We start from the raw sequence: 19,672 nt of genomic DNA on the forward strand, positions 1-19,672 counted from the left end.
TTATTTATGAAACTTCTGTGTTGCCCATCTTGCTTAGAGGCAACTCTAAGTGGCTCACAATCAACATGCTTAGTAATGAAAATTCTCTTCCCAATTATGGTCTTAAGTCAAGGACTATCTGTATAGAATTTCTAAGCCAGCCATAAGTTAAAATCAACAAATCTTAAAGTTGCCAAGTATTAGACCATGCACCATGTTTATAAACCACAGTGGTCATGTTCACCCATTGCACTAAACCAAAATCAAACAAACCAGATTTTATGTAACTTGATGTATGATATAACATAAAATGTTTTTTAAATATGCATTTCAATAAAACTAAGATTTCTCCCCTCCCCAAAAAAAGAATTTCAGTTAATTATCAAAATGAGCTTAACTTCATGAACTCAGCAAGCCTAATGAATGATGTTACATTCCTATATTGGTATGTAGTGCCCATGGCATTTATTCTTTCAGGATGAATCATTTAGATGACCTGTACAGCTTTAAAAATGTTTGGTTTGAGAGAAAGAGAGTTCAGTCAAGACTCATAATCAGTATCTTTTAACAGCCAAGATTATTTTTTAAAATGCATTTGCTGCACAAAATATGATCAGTCTTGTTTCATTGCAAGAGAGGAAGAGAATAGGTAACACCCTGGATATCCCACACACTTCAAGAAGATAATCTGTTCTGTGAAATATTTAAGGATAGGTAATTACAGGTAGTCCTTGACTTACAACAGTTCACTTAGTGATCATTTGAGGTTGCAACAACACTGAAAAAAGTGACTTATGACCATTTTTCGCACTTATGACCATTGCAGCATCCCCATGATCACGATTCACAATCAGATATCTGACAACTGACTCACATTTATGATGGTTGTAGTGTCCCGGTGTCATGTGATCCCCTTTTGCAACCGTCTGACAAGTAAAGTCAATGGGGAAACCAGATTCACTTAACAACCATGTTACTAATTTAAGAACTGCAGTGTTTCACTTAACAAATGTGGCAAGAAAAGTTGTAAAATGGGGCAAAACTCACCTAACAAATTTCTCAGCAACTTAACTTCTGGGCTCAATTGTGGTTATAAGTTGAGGACTACTTGTACTGTATAGCCATTTAATATTTCTTACATACAAAAATATGATTAGCTTACAACAGCCTGAAAAAGCCTATATTGGAAAGTATATTTTAAAAATAACTTTATATCTACCCATATGAAAACAGGGAACAAAAAATAGAATAGAGACTTTTCCAGTGAATGGGGGAAATTATTATCATAAAAAACACATGGCTATTTTCCAAAATGTCTGAATTCAGGAATACACGTAAAATGGCCATTTGCTATTGCCAATATGAAGTGTTAAAAAAATCTAAGGAGAAACTTCCATGACACCCACAGAAAAGTTCCTCTATTAACAAAAAAGTACTTATACATTCTTTGTACTGTTAAATGATTTGTTCCATTAGTTAATACTATTTGAGACTCTGCACCTACAATATCAATTAAGATCCACAAACATGTCAGAACCTTCACATCAGGGAGCTTATGTTAAGTAGAGTTTATAGATAGTTAAGTGTAAACATTGATAGGGGAAAACCTTATTATGGAGTATCTTTGAATTATGTAGGACATTGTACTTTTCCTATTCAAATTAGGATAATGACTTATTCTAATCTTCCTCATTTTCTATTTTATTTTTTTAAAAGCTACCTTTACAGCATTTCTAGATCTATTTATTCAGTTTAAATAGTATAATTAATTCACTCAATTTATATAGTATCAATATAGCAGATACTTTTTTATATTATTTTATTATTTTTTTGGAAACATTTTTCATGGCATATTAAGTAAGGATGGATATTTTCTCAGATCAGGAATCCAGATCTCCTGTTAAAATGTTCTCAATGTAAAACCTTTGCTGAACTGCTTTTAACACAATTCACATATGCATCTGTTTTGATCTTCAGGGCTGAGATAGTTGGTACTTGGTTAATTTTGATGGGACAGGCGGCCTGGGAGCTGGGTTTCCAAACGGTTGCCTTATTCTTTTTGTGTTTCTTTCTTATTAGCATGAAAACCAAACAGAATACTTAGCTTGCTAAACAATACAATTTGAAAGAGTGAGGAATGGAACTTATGTATCCAAGAGTCTTTGGACCGACCCATTACTTCTAGTTCACTTCCCTAGCACACACCAGCATTGTTCAGTCACATTAGTGGCAGAAGGGATTCGACCTCATCTGTAAGCTATAGGAACAGTAGTGGAGTGATCACATATGATTTGCTTTACAGTTCTGTGCTTTGTGTGAGTTCAGACAGGGTCTTAAACAATATGTTTTTTTAAGAAAAGAAAGTTCAGTATTACTCTTTGATGACTGCAGCCCAAAAGAAACACAGAAAAAGCTAAAATCTATTTGAAGTACTGGTTAAAAATATACTGATCCTTCAACTTTTAGAAGAATCCAGAAGAAATACTGCCCATTGTTTAGGGAGAAGGCAGCAGAAGGTATCACTGCATGAAAGCAATGATGTGAGAAGAGAACCAATAAAAGCTTAGGGCAGACATTGCCCAAAATATCAGTAATATCCTGAAGCAGATTGGTATTTATTCCTTTGAACATAAAACATGATGTGATAGTGATTTTGGCTTTCAAACATTCGTATGAGATGAATTCAGAAAGAACGCAATAGATTTCCACAGATTATCTGATGAGAACAGACACTTAATGGTGCAAGATAACAAATAGATCAAACAAGCAAAGTAAAGACATGCGATAAAAGCCACAGCAATATTGTGGTCCTATAAATTAAATACAAAGCTTCCAAGCAAGTTTTCAATGATAAATAAAAACTCAGTACAACAGCATAACCAATAATTTTAATGCCTTATAATCACTCTTGTTTTGGCTTTTTAACCAAGGTTAAAGCATCCTGTTTCAACTAAGACTCCAGCACATACAAAAGTACATTTGTTTTTCTTCAATTAAAAAAAGCTGCTTCAATTTGTGTAATGATGTTTAAAAACAGATTTTTCACTATACTGATTGTATTAAAAGTGATTACTCTAAAATGAGATTAGGATAGCAGACATTTTAATTTATAAACCTAACTTTTTAGCAGCAGCAGCAGTGTGTGCGTATGTGCAGTGCATGAGGCCACCTAGCACTATTCATGACACAGAGCAGGTGTGCCAGACTCATGACGGCACGTCATGTGATATATCGCAACTTTTTCCCCCTTCGCTAAACCCGGGTTGGCATGGCCAATGTGTGATACATCTGGCCCATGGGCCACGAGTTTGACAACCCTGACACAAAGAGATGAAATTATGAAAATAAATTAACATTTTAGGAAGATCTATGCTTGCTATGCAAATACATTTTGCAAGATCTTCCATTTCATCTATAAGTCCATTTTTTTGTTCTTTTACAATAAGAAATCCACATTGCTTTTCTGTGCATCTGTACAAGACTGGAAAAGACCCAGAAAGACTAGCTTTAGTCAGTTCACATGATTGATTATAAATATTTGGAACATCATTCCTCCAGAGATAAGATTGGCCTCTACCCTGATGCTTTTCCATAAGGTCTTGAAGACATGGTTTTGTCAGAGGGCTTAGGGACCCCGTTCTGAACCAGTCAAATGGCTTGTCTGATTTTGTTGTTACTGCACTAGGGTGGTTTTCTTTAAATAAAAAAATGTGGATTTTTAAAGTTATACACTGCCTGGAGTCACTGTGTGCAGGTCAGGTGATAATATAAATTTGTTTAATAATAAATTTCAAAAAATGCAATACACAGTTATCTGTATTCATTAATAAAAGAACAGGATAAAATCTAATACTCGATTTGGCACTTTTGGTGGATTGCTAAACAGAATTCTACCTGTTGACTATATGATCAGAGTATGACAACTGCAATAATAGTTCTAGCTATGCATGATTGCATCATTTTCCATCTGGTAGAGCTTCAATCAAGAAAAAGTTTTTTAGTATTCACACTCTTCCCCCTCCCCCACCGCACACACATCATAACACAGAATTTCACAACAAGAATAACCTATTTGACACCCTTCCTATGTTCACCATACTATCTACTCTCTTCTTTTATTTTAGAAACCCAAGAAATAAAACCTAATTTTTCTCTATTTGTTAACGTTACTAAATCTTAAGCATTTTGTAAGATGGTGTACTTTAAAAAACCCCAATTTTTGTGTCATATTTATGCAACTGAATTTAAAAAGTCCATATTTTTTTAAAAAAAGCATCTTTAAAATTTGTTTGATATGTTATCTACCCCTATAATCTAGAAAAGAGGTATGGATAAACAAAACAAGCAATAACACTTCCAAGTACCATAACTATAGACCAAGATCATTATCAAATGATATCCATCATGCAGAAAATTCGTTTGCTGAAGAAATTTGTTTGTTGCTGAAGAAATTGTAGATGACATTGTGCACCTAGTTGCAAAAGTTACTTGCGTCATCTGATCCTTCACTTTTAACATTTAATTCATGTTTCTTGATTTTAAAACAATTAAGAGATATTTTCCTCAGCTGATAGCATAGCAGGGGAAACTGTATATCTTGAAGAAAAAAGGAAGAAAACATTTTGCTTGTAAAATACTGTTTCAAGCTCTAATCAACAGAAATCAGCAATCTATACCAAACATTGTGGACAGACTTCAAGTAGACATTCATATCCAATGTTAATATAAAGAAATGTTCAGTATTGCAAAGGATGTTCAGATATACATCTTTTTAACTGCCATTGGAATGTGCTATTATCCAAATAACAGGATTATTTGGTAGTAGATCTTTTATTATGAACAAGGAAGTCAGAAACATCATGCCAAACATTACTGTCGTCATATAGGTAGGTCATAGATGATTGTAGTGATGGTTGTAGAGTGTGCCGGTGATACTCAAAGAGCCAAAGAACAATCCCCCAAACCATAGCAGCAAAAAGTGGGAAGGGATCTTGTTTGGGCTGTGGGATATAACCCTTCTCTACTGCCAATCGAGACAAGCCAAACAGGATACGAGATAATAAATACATATTTACCTGTTCAGGAAAAAATACTGAATTAAAATTAGGCAATTAGCACAACAGGAAAATGAGATTACTTGAAACAACTTTCAATTTAGGAGATCAACAAATTCTTTCATACCAAAACCAGTCTTTAATTTTAACCAGCCTGCTTGCATTTTAATAAAGTTCAGCAAATATACCTCTATTCCCAATTCTAATGCTAGAAATATCAGCTGTAAATCAATCCTTTCCCAGTTGCATGGAAACAATGGTTTGTTTCTGGTTATCATCTGGTTTCAAAAGAAATGCAACTGTGCAAAGTACATTTCCTAAAAAGCATCCAAATTATACCTGGATTTTTTACAATAAAAAATCAACATGGATAGGCATTCTTCTGCCACAATTATCTACCACTGTGAAGTATCAATTGTATTTTTTTTCATCCCGGAAGAAATAATGCTTCTCTCAATGGGTTTACCATTTGAATAACAATACTTATATATTGTTAAAATGTTCATTGTGTGTGGTTAGCAAATAGATAGCAGGTATTTTTTATAGCAGGGCCTGCCCTCTGGAATAAGATTGTCCCCAAGACCCAAAGGGACCCCAGTCTATTATTGTTTATATGAGCTGTGAAGACTTGGTTCTTCACCCAAGCTTTTGGTACAGGAAAGTGAGACCCCTCACTTCATTCCACTTGCCGCCTTTTATCTTTTATTAATGTTCTTGTAATGTGATTGTTGTGATCCATCCAGAGTAGTTGAGAATTGGGCAGCATATGAGCTAAACAAATTATTATGATTACTAATCCCTTTCTTACAATTTGCTAGAGTGAAAGAAAGAGGCAAAAGAATTGTATTCAGATAAATTCACTACCCCATCTGCGGCAGATATGCAAAAATTAATAATGGAAGAATGTGATGGTACAATTTACTAAATTTCCCTAATTTCCCTTTCATTCTTCATTAGATCAGTAGAACCATAAATCTAACACAAAACAACACAGTTGCTTACCTGGCTGTTAATATTATTATTTTCCCCAAACACTAACCAGCCCCCAATGAAGGCTGCGAGGAAAGGCTGAAATGGAACCTTCTTTCCTTGCATTCGTGACTGCATGGCCATCAAACCCTTATAAGTGAATACAAAATAGGCCAGGTTTTTGGAATGAGTATAGGTAGCTTGAAGAATTGCTTTCAATTTTTCCTTTAGGCTGAAGGAAGAAACAAGGAACAATTATTACACATAATATCATTTCCCTGAAAATATTATAAATCAATTATAATATTTATTGGTCATTGATTCTGATGTACATTAAAAAGTAACAATGATCTTCATTTCACTTTCAGAAAATATTAGAAAACTAAAGCCACATAAGTCAATCTGTTTCTAATAAAAGAGCATGAATATGTTTTCTAGTCAATATAGAGATGTACTCAAATGTTCATAACTTTTACAGTTTGCGGCACTTTTGAAAACATTTATAGTTGTATAAACTATAACATTGGAATTAACATTGAATTAACATGCAAAGAGTGGCAGTTAAGTTAAATCTGACATGACTAAGACTGTTAAAAGTATTAAAAATTCAAAGAAGGAAATTCTACTGATATCTACTACCTCAATTCTATTATATTTAGTCAGGAGAACATTTATAAATCCATGAATCTTCAACTACAGAGTCACATTAACAATGGATAAGATTGCAATGATATTTCTACATAAGGGCTGATATGATTGCATCATAAACTGCATTGGACATAGTGAAACTTGCTTGAGAATATATATGCAAAATTGTATTGTTAGATTGCCATCATAACCCCCCCCCTTGATTTCCTATAAAATGTTGTTTCTATGCATAAATATCCATAAAACAGTATTAAATATATTTATAGTCTGATTTAAGTAAAAAAAGGATGACAATCTCTTCTTTTTCTGTCCTAATATATTTAATTCAGTGAAAAACATCCAAACAGAAACATTAAGAATGCAGAGAAGAAATCACAATGCGTACTAAGACTACAGATAGCCCTGGACTTACAACCACAACTGAGATCAGAATTTCCATTGCTAAACAGGGTTTTTGTTGGGTCATGCCCAATTTTATGCCCTTATTTGCCACAGATGTTAAGCAAATCACTGCACTTGTTAAGTAACTCAAAGGGTTGTTAAGTAAGACTTTCCTTGTTGGAAGCTGGCTTCTGCTTCCAGAAGACTGCAAATGACAATCAAGTAACCCCGGGACACTGCTACTATCATAAATGCATATTGGTTGCCAAACACCCAAATTTTGATCATGTGAGTGTGGGGATGGTTGAAAGTGGCTGTGATGATTGTAAGTGTGAGTATCAGTTGTAAGTCACATTTTTCAGTAATGTCGCTAAACTAATGGTTGTAAGTGGAGGACTACCTATATTTAAGAAAAACAAGGTAGGCTTCTTCAACTTCTATGACATTAATCTGTAAGTGACAGATGCTGTGAGAAATGTACCTTCCACTTTTGAAGAGAAATGTCATTACCAAAGCATGGGGGGCACGGACTTTGGCTCCATAACTGCCAAAAATAAAGAAAATGCATAAAATTGTCAGTAAAATAAAGTTTAATGTGTGTTTGAATGCAATTATTGCAAGTAAGCAATACCCCAATCAAGAAACTGCCAAAAAGCCCTCAGTAAACAGCCCAACCAAAGAATCTCTAAGACTTCCCCCACCCACACAGGCAGGCAAGACACCATAATATAAACTGTCAGAAAACAGCACTCTTTACCTGCACTGATTAAGTTACCTAGTTAAGGTAATGAAATGCCTACAAGAAAAGCAAGCTCAGAGAGCACCAAGGCCCCATTAATTATTGATTTATGTAACTTGGGGATAGAGTTCTTGGATGACAAGAACATCTTGTCAGCCAAGATGACAAGGCATCGTGCACAACTCCTTTGCCTTATGTATTGGATATAAATTGCACAAACAGGTTGAGTTTGCTCTACACTGAAAGACTTAACATGCTTGCCTAATATGGCACATAAATCTGAATACTCACATTTAGTGTACCACTAAAACAATGTTCTGAAACCTCTTCCTCACTTTTAACTTCTTAGAATACTCGTTATTATCATGGGGGAAATGATAACTAATGCTTTGAAAATATAGAAACAGCCAAAAACAGGAAGATAATCTTGTTCATAAGAGAACCACAGAGTTTGTTTTGAAGTATAGCCCACTAGAAAAGAAACTTTACTCTTAACACCAGAGATGATTTTAAAATATCTAGCCACAATGTTGCAGAAGCTGAGATAGGTAACTACTAAACAATGTATAGAATAACAATTGCTTTATTAGAATGATAGTTGAATGAATGGATTTTGGAGATATCTACAAGAAGAAAACAAAAAAGGATTTATTGATAAGCATTTAGTATGAATGATTAAAAATGAAATCTAGGTGAATCCAGACCTTAGAAGGCATCACCTAAGCTCACTGCTGTTCTGTAAATTTATATATACATCAATGTTTTACCACAACACAGTATATATTGAACCAATACTGCCCTCTAAAAAGAAATGAAAACTCAAATCTAATAGCAGACATATCATTTGGTCAGTAATACTTCTTTGAAGTCAACCATAAGAATTTTGAAATGAAATGCAGATAAAGCATAAGAAGCAAACGTGCTGATATATACATAGCCAGGACCACTTTAAATTATTTAAATTACCCCAAGCTGTCAGTCTGATCGGTCACTCAATTTAGCTTGTGTCTATAATTTGAAACCTTATTTATAGAAGATCGGGAGAATCTGTCATTAGATTAAAATCTTATACCTGCCCACCCAAAACGTCACTTACACCTATAAACAAAACATATCAGTAAAAAGGGTCGAGTTATTATTTTCTCACTACGAGGCAATCTATTGCAGCATCCCAGAAAGCGGGGGGGCTATGAAGAAGAGCGAAAGCAAAGAGCCCAGCCAAGAGCAGTCAACTGCAAATCTGCTTCCTCCCGCTCAATTCTTAGGGAAATCAGCGTAAATACTCGTCCCTGATCGCCAAGATCGCCCCTTCGGCGATCGTTTCGGAACAGGAATGCGAAAGAAAGACGGTCCCCAGCTCAAACTTACACCGCTCCGTTGCGGAAGCCCTTGAGCACCGCCAGCGTGGCCTGATATCTCCGCTGCTGCAAGAGAGAATTGACGGTGTAGAGCAAAGTCTTGAGAATCGTCTGATCGCCCATCGCCTCAGCCTTGACACTTGTGATCTAGCAGCCGGTCAACCCGGGGAAACAACTCGACTGAAACACAAAAGGCATAGAAGTAGAGCTTCAGGAAATAATGTCCAAGCGGAAAACCAACCCCTGAATTTTAGTTCCGCTTTTATAAACTCGCGAGAAGATTTAAGTTATAGACAAAGAAAAATGTACCGTCCTCTAATTACAACTTCTCCTTTGCCGGCCATTCAAGCGGCAATTCAACAATTTCTCTCTAGTCTGCATTTTTAAAAGAAGAGGTGAAGTCGGTCGTTTAAGAACTAGACCAAACAGTATTAATAAAGCACAGCATTTTCAGAAGGCATGTCATCACACTTGTCATTCTGAATATTGTGGGAAATTAATCTATTTTGCAGAAATGTAACATCACTTTGTCTTAAATCCCCAATTTTACAATATGGACTAATAATTATGGTCTATATTGTCAATGGATTGGATATGATTGGAATGGAAGATTACCAAATCCCAAGGATTAAATTAGATTGGAAATTTAAAACAGAGAGAGAAATACATAGACACCAAGAAGATAGTGTAACCTTATTGCTGGTATCCTTACAATTTATATTGACTGTTTCCTAATATGATTTCATTGCTTTTTTGTTCCCTATGACTATCATTAAGTGTTGTACCTTATGATTCTTGATGAATGTATCTTTTCTTTTATGTACACTGAGAGCGTATGCACCAAGATAAATTCCTTGTGTGTCCAATCACACTTGGCCAATTAAGAATTCTATTCTGTTCTGTTCTATTCTATTCTACTGACAAACCATTTTAAAACAGTGTCAAGAAAACTATATGGGACCGTTTTATGACTTTTAATAAAAAAAATGTTTGTTGAAAAATGTTCTACCAGACTCCTGACTTTCCCCCCATGAAGTTAACCAGAGGTTAACCAGAGACTTCCTTTTTTATGTTTTCATATTTTCATTTGTAGGAAGAAATATCCTTCTGGGTTCAACTCCAAGTGGGGAAAAAGATACTGGAAACATGGAGACTGCTTGGAAAGATGGTTTAATGGTGGACAGGATCACATGGTTTGAGTTCCTGAACAGAAAAGGCGGAGATGCTGCGAGTCCCGGGGTTTTATGCCCTCTCTGGCTTTGAACTTCCTGGGGCCCAGAGAGAGTATCCTGATTGGTTGTCAGACTCCCAGGGGGTGGGGGGGGTCTTAGCTAGCCTTGCTGGCTGATGTAATCTTCCCAGGTGCCATGTGGTGAGTTTCTGTTGCTAAATGGGTCCTATTGTGTTAGTTTCTGTTGCTAGATGGGTCCTATTGTGTTGCAGATGATGGTCCATTGACAAAGACGGGAGGGAATTGAGTTTCTGCCTCTGGCCCATTGACAAAGAGTGGGGGCAGGAAGATGGGAGCTACTTCGTCTTTAAAACATGCTTCTCCATTTCTCATCCAGAGAAACATAATATTTTGCCTTTTTAATATTTCCCAAAATATTTCATTCCTCTAGGAAAGGGGTGGGTGCTAACTTCTTACACATTTGTGGCAGAGTTTTGTTTTCAAAAGCTTGAAAGTGTTATAACATGAATGAAAAGCAACACAAATTCCTCTTTGCTTATAATTTACTTTATAGGTGAAGCCAGATTACATGACACTGAATTCATTTCTTCTCATTATTTATGAGTATGTTTCATTTTCACCCTTTAAACAAGATTGTGTTAAGAGTAAACAGGTAGTTTATATGAAAATAGGGTATCATTTTACTGCTTTTCTTGTCAACCAAGTACTTGATATCTGTGGTGAACAAGTGGAATTCTTTGATGTTGGTTTGAGAAAGATTTCCAAGTAAAATATGTTTTGACAGAGGATAGAGTGAGCCCCTAAATCCCTCCCAGGCTTGGAGTGCCCCTCCAGTGGATTAACCACAATTAGTTTATAAATTTCTCAATCTGATAAAAAGAGTTTTTAGCACAATTAGTCAAAAGGCATTATAGAGAAAGGCTGGAAGAAAAAATGGAATATAGATTGGACAAAATGCAGATCCTACACTAATTCACTGAATTTCGTAGGATCTCTTGGTCATAAAGCTGAATTATTTTATGGATTTAAGTCAAGAGAGATGGTCATGTCACCTGCCCTCTCTGATAGATCACAAAGATGTTAACAGTTCCTGCTGGCTCAATATGTCTTTATTAATAAGTCATGCTTATCAAAATGTAGACTTTGCTTTGATAGGGTGCATTTCCATTTTCTGGGAGGGATTTAAACTTTCTGATTCTTAACAGTGTTATTCACTAAGATAATTTTCCCATTACTCTTTAACACTTGGATTTCTTTTCAGGGCTGGCTCCCTTCCCATGGAGGCCATTGTTGAGGCTACACATAGTGGAATATGAATATTGTCTTATAGCAGTTCTGAAATAACATGAGCTCCATAGCTGAAAGCTAGGCTGGTGAGCATCATTTAGAGTTGCATGTTCTGGGTGTTTCAGAAAATTACTCCCATAATGAAAGTCTCATCAGTTTTGGTTGTGGCTGAATATCTGGCAGAAAGTGGCAACTTACTGTGATTCTATTATCTTATACCTGCCTTTGGTGGCTGAGTCTGAACATTGCATTGGCAACCTTCAGTTTCAAAAGACTATGGTATCGTGCTCTGGAAAGACGTCCTAAAATAGAATCTAGTGTGACTAAAAAGGCTAATTTGAGAGTGGCAATCCCTTCCACACTGAGGGCAGAGACATTCTGTCCTCTGCCCAGCCCCCAGATTTTGCTGATTCCGGGACTGCTTCTTTGCCTCAGCCTGCTGAACAAGTGTCTCTTCGAACTGGAGAAGGCCATGCTGCATCTTTAGCCTCCAAGCTGAACGATCAGAGGTCAAGGTTTCTCAGTTGTTAATGTCCATTCCCAGGGCCTTTAGGCCCTCTTGCAGATATCCTTATATCGCAGCTGTGGTCTCCCTCTGAGGCGCTTTCCCTGCACTAATTCTCCATACAGGAGATCTTTCGGAATCCGACCATCAGCCATTCTCACGACATGCCCAAGCCAGCGTAGACATCGCTGTTTCAATAGTGTATACATGCTAGAAATTCCAGCACGTTCCAAGACTGCAATATTTGTCCTGCCAGGTGATGCCAAGAATACGTTGGAGACAGCACATATGAAAAGTGTTCAACTTTCTCTCCTGCCATGTGTAAAGGGTCCAAGACTCACTGCAGTACAAGAGTGTGCTCAGGACGCAGGCTTTATAGATCTGGACCTTTGTATGTTCTGTCAGTTTCTTATTAAGCCATACTCTCTTTGAAAATCTGGAAAATGTGGTGGCCCCTTTACCAATACATTTATTCAGCTCAGTATCTAAAGAGAGTGTCAGAGATAGTTGAGCCGAAGTACACAAAGTCATGGACGACCTCCAGTTCTTGTGCAGTTGTCTGAACATAATGTCTGAACATTAAACAAAATACATAAGTACCCTATATTACATTCTGCTGCAATAACCTTTAGGCTGCACATAGATCCTATTGAATGCACGTCCAAATCCTTAGTTGAATAATACCTTTATTGGGACCAAAAAAAAAGATACAAAATATCATAGGAACTTTCAGGTTCTCCAATGAACGAGTCATGCAAGATGATGCAAAAAAGGAGGAATGGATGAAGAGGCATGGAAGCCCCCCAAATCTGGTCAAATCGTCCAGCCTTGGGATCTCCTGTTCAAATTCAATCTGAAATGGAGGTGGCAATATCACCAATATGTTGGTGGCAATACCACGGATACAACTCTTGCCAACGGGGACAAAGAACAAGGTTGGCCCTAAGCTAAGATGGCAAATAGCACAATTTTTCCTTTGCTCTCCTTTTTGCTCTAGATACAAAGTTTCCTGAAGAAACTCTGACATTTCTTCTACATAAATTAAAAGAAAAAGTCCCCCTCCCTGAACAAGCCGAGGGACACACCGGGACAGCCCAGCAGTGCCCCCCCTCGCTAACACTACGGCCAGGAGGCCCCGCCCCTTCCAGCTAGGCTATTCCCTGAGCCAGCCTCCCCTCCCCTCCCCACCTCATCGCCTCGCGCTCCCCCTAGCGGCGGAGCGACCCTGCTCGTCTTCCCATAATGCCCGTTTAGGTTGTTCTGCTGTGGCTGCCTCGGCTTCAAGATGGCGCAGGCGATATTCGAGGCGCTGGAAGGTATATCTCGGGGAGCCGGGCGGGTTGAGGCCTCGCGTCTGGGAAAGTCCATTAAAAAAAAAAAAGCGCGGCTATTCCACGCTGGGCGCCTCCCTCCCGCCGTTGTGGATGGGACGGGGGCTGAGAAGGCGCCGGTGCCGCCCTAAGCCATCTCTGGCGCTGAGGGAGGGTTCCTGGAACAGCCAGTGTACAGTGTCTGCCTTGGAGGAGTAACCGCACCATCCGGCGGTCTGCGTGCGCGGATAAATTTGTTTCGCCAGATAAATCCCGGAGGAGCCAAATCTTGGCAAGGGACGGGAAAGCAAGCAGGCGGCTCGGGTCCTCCTGGAAATTGTTCCCAAAGCAAGAAGGGACGGTGGCTTGCTACCTCATTGCCGCCGCCTCTTTTGCAAGTTCCGTTCAAAGGGCATTTGTTGCTTTAATTTCCTTTCTGTAAGAACTCCTTTTTACCTCTAAAGGTGCCTTTTCTGGGTTCTCGAATAATGCAGCTTGTGTAACATCGCCACCATTCCCTGGAAAAAATTGCGTCGTAGTGATGAGTGTGACATTAAAGTCTGGGCACGTACATTTGTGAAAACCGCTGCCGCTAAAGGTTATTTTTTTTTTTTTTACAAATGCTAATGCAGTTGCTACCTGCAGCGGCAGTTCAAAATTGAGAATGTTCCCTGGTTGCAAATTACGTTCCCTCCCCCTAACTGTCTCAAACTCCAAAATACTGTATGCTTCTGTAAAAACTGAATGTTTTAAGAAGAAGGATCCCTGATGAGTTGGTTCAGCAATCTATTTCATGGATTTTGGCCAACTGGATTTTTCTCCACAATATTATATAATTTAAAAGAACATCCATTGGTTGTTACTTGATTTACACATCTCAGGACCGACTAATGTGGCTAGTTTAGGTTCATTTTCCACTGTTGTATGAATGCAACCACTGAAGTTTCGGCTATAGTGAACTTGGTCATGATGGCATCTGCATATTAGCCTAATTTATGAAATTATGTCTTCTGAAAGTGCTCTAAAACAGCAGTTGTATCAAGTTTATCTAGAAAAAAACCCCAAGGCACTTTGTATGTTGTATTGAACAGTAATTTCCTTTAATTATTGTTTATTTATTAGGCCCTATTACCCAGGCCATTAAAACATAAGCCAGATAAATATTTAGCCTAGTCTGACAAGTAAATTCAACTATTGACATGTGTTTTTGTAATTGATGTGGCGTGTGATATCACAGCAGTGAAACAGTTTTAGTTGGCTGTCATATCACAAGTCTTTCAGAAAAGTGTGCTAAAACGAATATCCTTTCAGTTCTGTTTAAAAAGAAACAATTACTGGATCCCATACTCCAATCTATAAAAACTCCTTGTCACTCCTTGAAAGCTGATTGTTCTATGTTCTGTATAGCTAAATCTGACAAAACCATTGATTAAATTAATACTAAAGAATAAATCACTATCCAAACAACAATTAGGTCTGTACAGAGCATTCTTGTTTTGGAACAGTTTGATTTTGAGGCCTGTCTCAACTTGAACAAACATGATGAATTACCTCAATATTGACAATTTAAGAACTGAATGTGCTGCTTTATTGGATATCTTGACTCTACTGAGTGCATCTTTGAGACTTAGCATAGCTCTAGTAATAAAATTGGACACAAGATATCCTCAAGCTATTTCAAAATCTATCTTATGATCTTAAAATTATCTTCCTTTTAAAAGAAGTTTCTGAGGTAGTTAAATTCTCAGGATACAAAGGCTCATTTTGATTTTCTCCCCTCTGAGTTTTTTTGTTGTTTGAGCTATCAGAGGTTACTGCTTCTACCAGGTTCTATCAACTATCTTTTAAAAGAAATATCAGTGGTAATTTCCTTTTGATCAAATTGACAGCAGGTTAAGTAGAAAAATGACAGAACTTTTCTACATGGCACTAAAATATAGCACACATGTATGATGTTTGCCGAAAGCTCTTTATCTGGTACAATGAAAAATAACTGAGGTTTCCGGAATCTTCACCTTTTGTTAGGGGTCACAGATAACTGACAATGGTATGTTTGATATAGTATATTCTAGGATTTAGGAAAACTTATTAAAACACATGTACTTCAAGTGATTTGTAAAGTATAATGACAAATTTTGTTATCATCTGAACATTTGCATATACATCACATAAGACTTATGTATGAATTTACAGCTTCTTTCAAACTATAGTTAACCCAAATACAATTTCATTTTGGAAAAACATTTAGTGTATTTAAAACACATACATAATATTTCTACCAATATTATAATCAAGATATTTTTATTGGAAATGATGAGAAAGAGCTTACATGATAAGAGGGATACTTTATTTTGCTTTATTTATAGATAATTACTATGATTATGGATGGAGGAGAAGGAGGAAAAAGAATGAAGGAGTTGAATTTGGGATTATTATTGCTAGTCTCCTATATGATCTTGAAGCATAATCTTATTAAGATATTGGCTAATTTGCAGTTTCAAACTATATTACAGTGGTGACTTAAATGCATGTAAGTTTTCAATTGACCCAGACAAAAGCTAAAAAAAAAATAATGATTCTTAGCTGATTTATTTTATCAGTGAATTTGATCTTAATATAAAAAATAAAAATCCCTTCTTATCCCATACTGGACAAGAAGAAATTCTGTCAAGCTCCACATTCTGTTTTTAATTAAAGCTGCCAGTAGTGTCCATGGCAAACCATAGTGTTGGAATAAATTGTGGTTTTAGTGTAGCAGCACATGTTGTCATTTGTCCCATCTACGGATACGATCATTGCCTGTTTGTTTATAAGCAGACAGTGAAACAATAGCCATCTCTACCTCATTTGTAAAAAGAAGTATGTGTTGAAGCATGACTTTCTAGTTCAACCTTTCCTAATCTTCTAGTGTCATCTTGATATATTGGAACTTATTTTATCCTCAGCAATATAATCAAGATTGACTAGGGATAATCAGGGAGGATATACAGAATTGGAGAAGACTGGTTTAATTCATTTTAAGAGCCTTAAGTATTTTTATACCTTGGAATTCCACTCACTGACTACGTATTACGTTTTCATGTTACATTACGTAATATTGTTTGTTTAGCGTTGGTTCAGTATAATACATAAATCCAACCACCGTCATTTGCTTCATAAATAATGTCTTAGTGTAATATGTGAAACTGTCCATTGTATGAAGAAAGACCTGGATGTAAGATTCTATCATTTAAATATTGCAGAAGGGAAGAAACTTTACTTTGTAAGTAGACTTTCCTATTTTTTTTAAAAAAAGATTTTATGTTTAAGATGCACAAACCATTTTTTTTTTAATTTGATTTATATGCCGCCCTTCTCCGAAGACTCAGGGCGGCTTACAATGTGCTCAGCAATAGCCTTCATCCTTTTGTATATATTTATACAAAGTCAGCTTATTGCCCCCACAACTGGGTCCTCAATTTACCTACCTTAGAAAGGATGGAAGGCTGAGTCAACCTTGAGCCTTGGCGAGATTCGAACCCTGCAGTAATTGCAGGCAGCTGGTCTTAATAACCAGCTTAATAACAGGGTGCCTTAAACCCCTGTACTACCAAGGCTCTTAATAATTTGAGGTTATAATCCTATAGATATTTACTTGGAGGAAATGGTTGGCAATTTAATTTGTGCCTTTGTGTTGGTGTTTGTCCTTTTCTAGCTTCCTAATCTTTTTGACAAAGAGGCTAGAAGGATCATAGCAGCTGCTCCACAAATTACAGAATGGTGTTTCACTCTTCATAGCAAGGACAGACAGAAAGTAATTTATATTTATTTAAATTAGTACTTTCTCTTTCTGTAAGTAGATCCATATGTGGAGAATGTTGGAAAATGATCTGCTGAAAGGATTCCAATACCCTTGATTAAATATCGTATCAAAACCAAATGCCTAAGGAAACTTATCCTCTGTGTAATAATTTAGGAATGCCCCCATTGTGGTCAACTATCTTTAACATGATGGTGCTGTAGGCATCGGAAAATATGCTGTGTAATGATACTGAGTCATACATGGAATGTTCCTAAATGCTATGGTGAGAAGGAGTATCTGCCATAAGGATGTTATTTTCAACAGCAGTCCTATGGATAGTATAAGATTTACTCTGTTCTTTTGTATTATACCTTCGTCCAGGGACAAATGCTTAATGTAATCAATCTGTGGAATTAATACCTAGCAATCTTTGAGCTAATAAAAGAATATGAAGTTCATTTTTAATTTATTCATTTTATAGAATAGAATAGAATTCTTTATTGGCCAAGTGAGATTGGACACACAAGGAGTTTGTCTTTGGTGCATATGCTCTCAGTGTACATAAAAAGATAAGATACATTCGTCAAGAATCGAAAGGTACAACATTTAATGATAGTTATAGGTACAAATAAGCAATCAGGAAACAATATCAATATAAATCGTAAGGATGCAAGCAACAAAGTTACAGTCATGCAGTCATAAGTGGGAGGATATGAGTGATAGGAACGGGGAGAAGACAAATAGTAATAGTAATGCAGCCTTAGTGAATATTTTGACAGTTTGAGGGAATTATTTGTTTAGCAGAGTGATGGCGGGAAAAAAACTGTTCTTGTGTCTAGTTGTCTTGGTGTGCAGTGCTTTATAGTGTCGTTTTGAGGGTAGGAGTTGAAACAATTTATGTCCAGGATGTGAGGGTATAGTATAGTATCTGAACAAAACATTTGCATGTAGGTAACTAGGTTTCTTACATTGGAATACTGTGAAATCTACTGTAAGCAGTTTCGTCTTCCCTATGACTGTTATCCTCCATAGTAATCTGTCAGGCTGGCATTTTTAGAAAGAGATGGTAGATGTAGGAGGGAGGACCATCTTATTGCAATAATCCTTTGTTTGATTATGAATATCAAGCTATTTTAATGCAGAGTTATATTCATATTTTTGTTATTGTTGTACTCATTACCCTTTGAAGAGATACTATTATTTGGATTAATTTCTACATCAGCTGGTATTCCATTATTTTTGGAGCTTCCTGCTGAAGGTAATATTGTCTTTTCACCTAGAAAAATCATGGCATAGGATACTAATAAATGGATTCTTCTAACAGCTACTGCTTCTTCAACCATAAACAAAATGCAAGCTCCTCTTAACTCCTCTTTGTTTTTCTCCCAAATGGATTTTCTCTAGTAATAAATATTATGAAAGTTGTATTGGAGAAACTTGTGTTGATTTCCAGTCAAAGAGCCAAAATATTTGCAAAAATGGTTTCGTAATATTTGTACCAGGAAAATTAAAGTTCAGATTTTAAATAACTTTCAAATTAAAGTTATTTGGAGAAAGTGAAGGTTGCCTTCACATTTATTAGGAACCTATTGCTTTGTAATTAAATGCGTACAGGAACAGGAAATAAAGATTAGTCTAGCGGTTAAATTCAGATAATGGGATCCTGATATTGAAATTAATCACATCATAGAATACCATGCCTTGCAGTCCTTTAAAAAAAACCCCCACCCAATTTATATAACCTGGTTCCCTAACAATAATCTTCCCATGCTTATTGATGGACTCTCCTTGAGAATGTTTTACTCTGGTGGATATATTAAACCATTGATATAATAGAGGCTTGATATTTGAAAATTGTAAATATATGTGGTTGTTATAATAGTATTCATTTAGTAAGCACTTTTAACATATTGTATAGTTCAAAAGAAAAAACAATTATGCAATTTAATAAATTTAATAAAACTAATTCGTAGGTTAACATGCAACCAATAAAAATATTTGCAATCACAGCAAATCAAATACAACCACCATGTATATTTAAAGAAAAGTTCTTCAATATTAAACAGCATACATATATCCATAATTAATGTTAAACAATATAGGATAAAATGAGAATAGGGTAAAATGCAATGACTTATGACCACAATTGAAATCAGAATTTCAGTCACAAGAACAACAAATGCAGTTGTTACGTGAGTCATCAAATGACCAGGACAAATTTTATGACCTTTTTTCCCATGATTGTTAAACAAATCACATGATCCTTAAGCACATCTAATTTCCCAAATTGACTTTGCTTGTCAAAACCCAGCTGGGAAGATTGCAAATCATGATCACATGACTGCAAAATCCTGCAATCATTGTAAATGTGAGCTAGTTGCCAAGTACCTGAATTGCGATCACCTGATTGTGGGAATGGTTGTAACTTTGAAGACAGGTCATAAGTCACTTTTTCTGAGATGGTTGTAA

The 19,672-nt window shown here is 36.3% G+C and overlaps 1 protein-coding gene across 2 annotated transcripts; it reads right to left on the minus strand.

Moving 5' to 3' along the window:
• Positions 1-2,626: 2,626 nt before the first annotated feature.
• PXMP4 (peroxisomal membrane protein 4) lies at positions 2,627-9,328 on the minus strand. Of its 2 annotated transcripts, XM_070939943.1 has the most exons (4): positions 9,139-9,328; positions 7,513-7,575; positions 6,036-6,234; positions 2,627-5,054 (listed from the first exon to the last, which is right to left on the minus strand). In XM_070939943.1, exons 1-4 carry the CDS (start codon positions 9,249-9,251, stop codon positions 4,791-4,793), a joined length of 639 nt encoding a protein of 212 aa, XP_070796044.1. In that variant the 5' UTR covers positions 9,252-9,328; the 3' UTR covers positions 2,627-4,790. The 2 variants fall into 2 exon arrangements, with proteins under 2 accessions (XP_070796044.1, XP_070796045.1); XM_070939944.1 differs by lacking the exon at positions 7,513-7,575.
• Between the last annotated feature and the right edge of the window lie 10,344 nt (positions 9,329-19,672).

The sequence above is a fragment of the Pituophis catenifer genome, unplaced genomic scaffold, assembly GCF_029215685.1.
Source record: "Pituophis catenifer annectens isolate HBS135680 unplaced genomic scaffold, rPitCat1.0.hap2 SCAF_3, whole genome shotgun sequence".
Lineage (NCBI taxonomy): Eukaryota > Metazoa > Chordata > Lepidosauria > Squamata > Colubridae > Pituophis > Pituophis catenifer.

Excerpts from the sequence above, each read along its gene's own strand:
- PXMP4 (XM_070939943.1), bottom strand. The coding sequence starts at position 9,251 with ATGGGCGATCAGACGATTCTCAAGACTTTGCTCTACACCGTCAATTCT. Across the intron at positions 7,576-9,138 it reads GGCTTCCGCAACGGAGCGGT|TTATGGAGCCAAAGTCCGTG; the intron begins GTAAGTTTGAGC and ends TATTTTTGGCAG. Across the intron at positions 5,055-6,035 it reads ATAATAATATTAACAGCCAG|GTAAATATGTATTTATTATC; the intron begins GTAAGCAACTGT and ends TTTCCTGAACAG.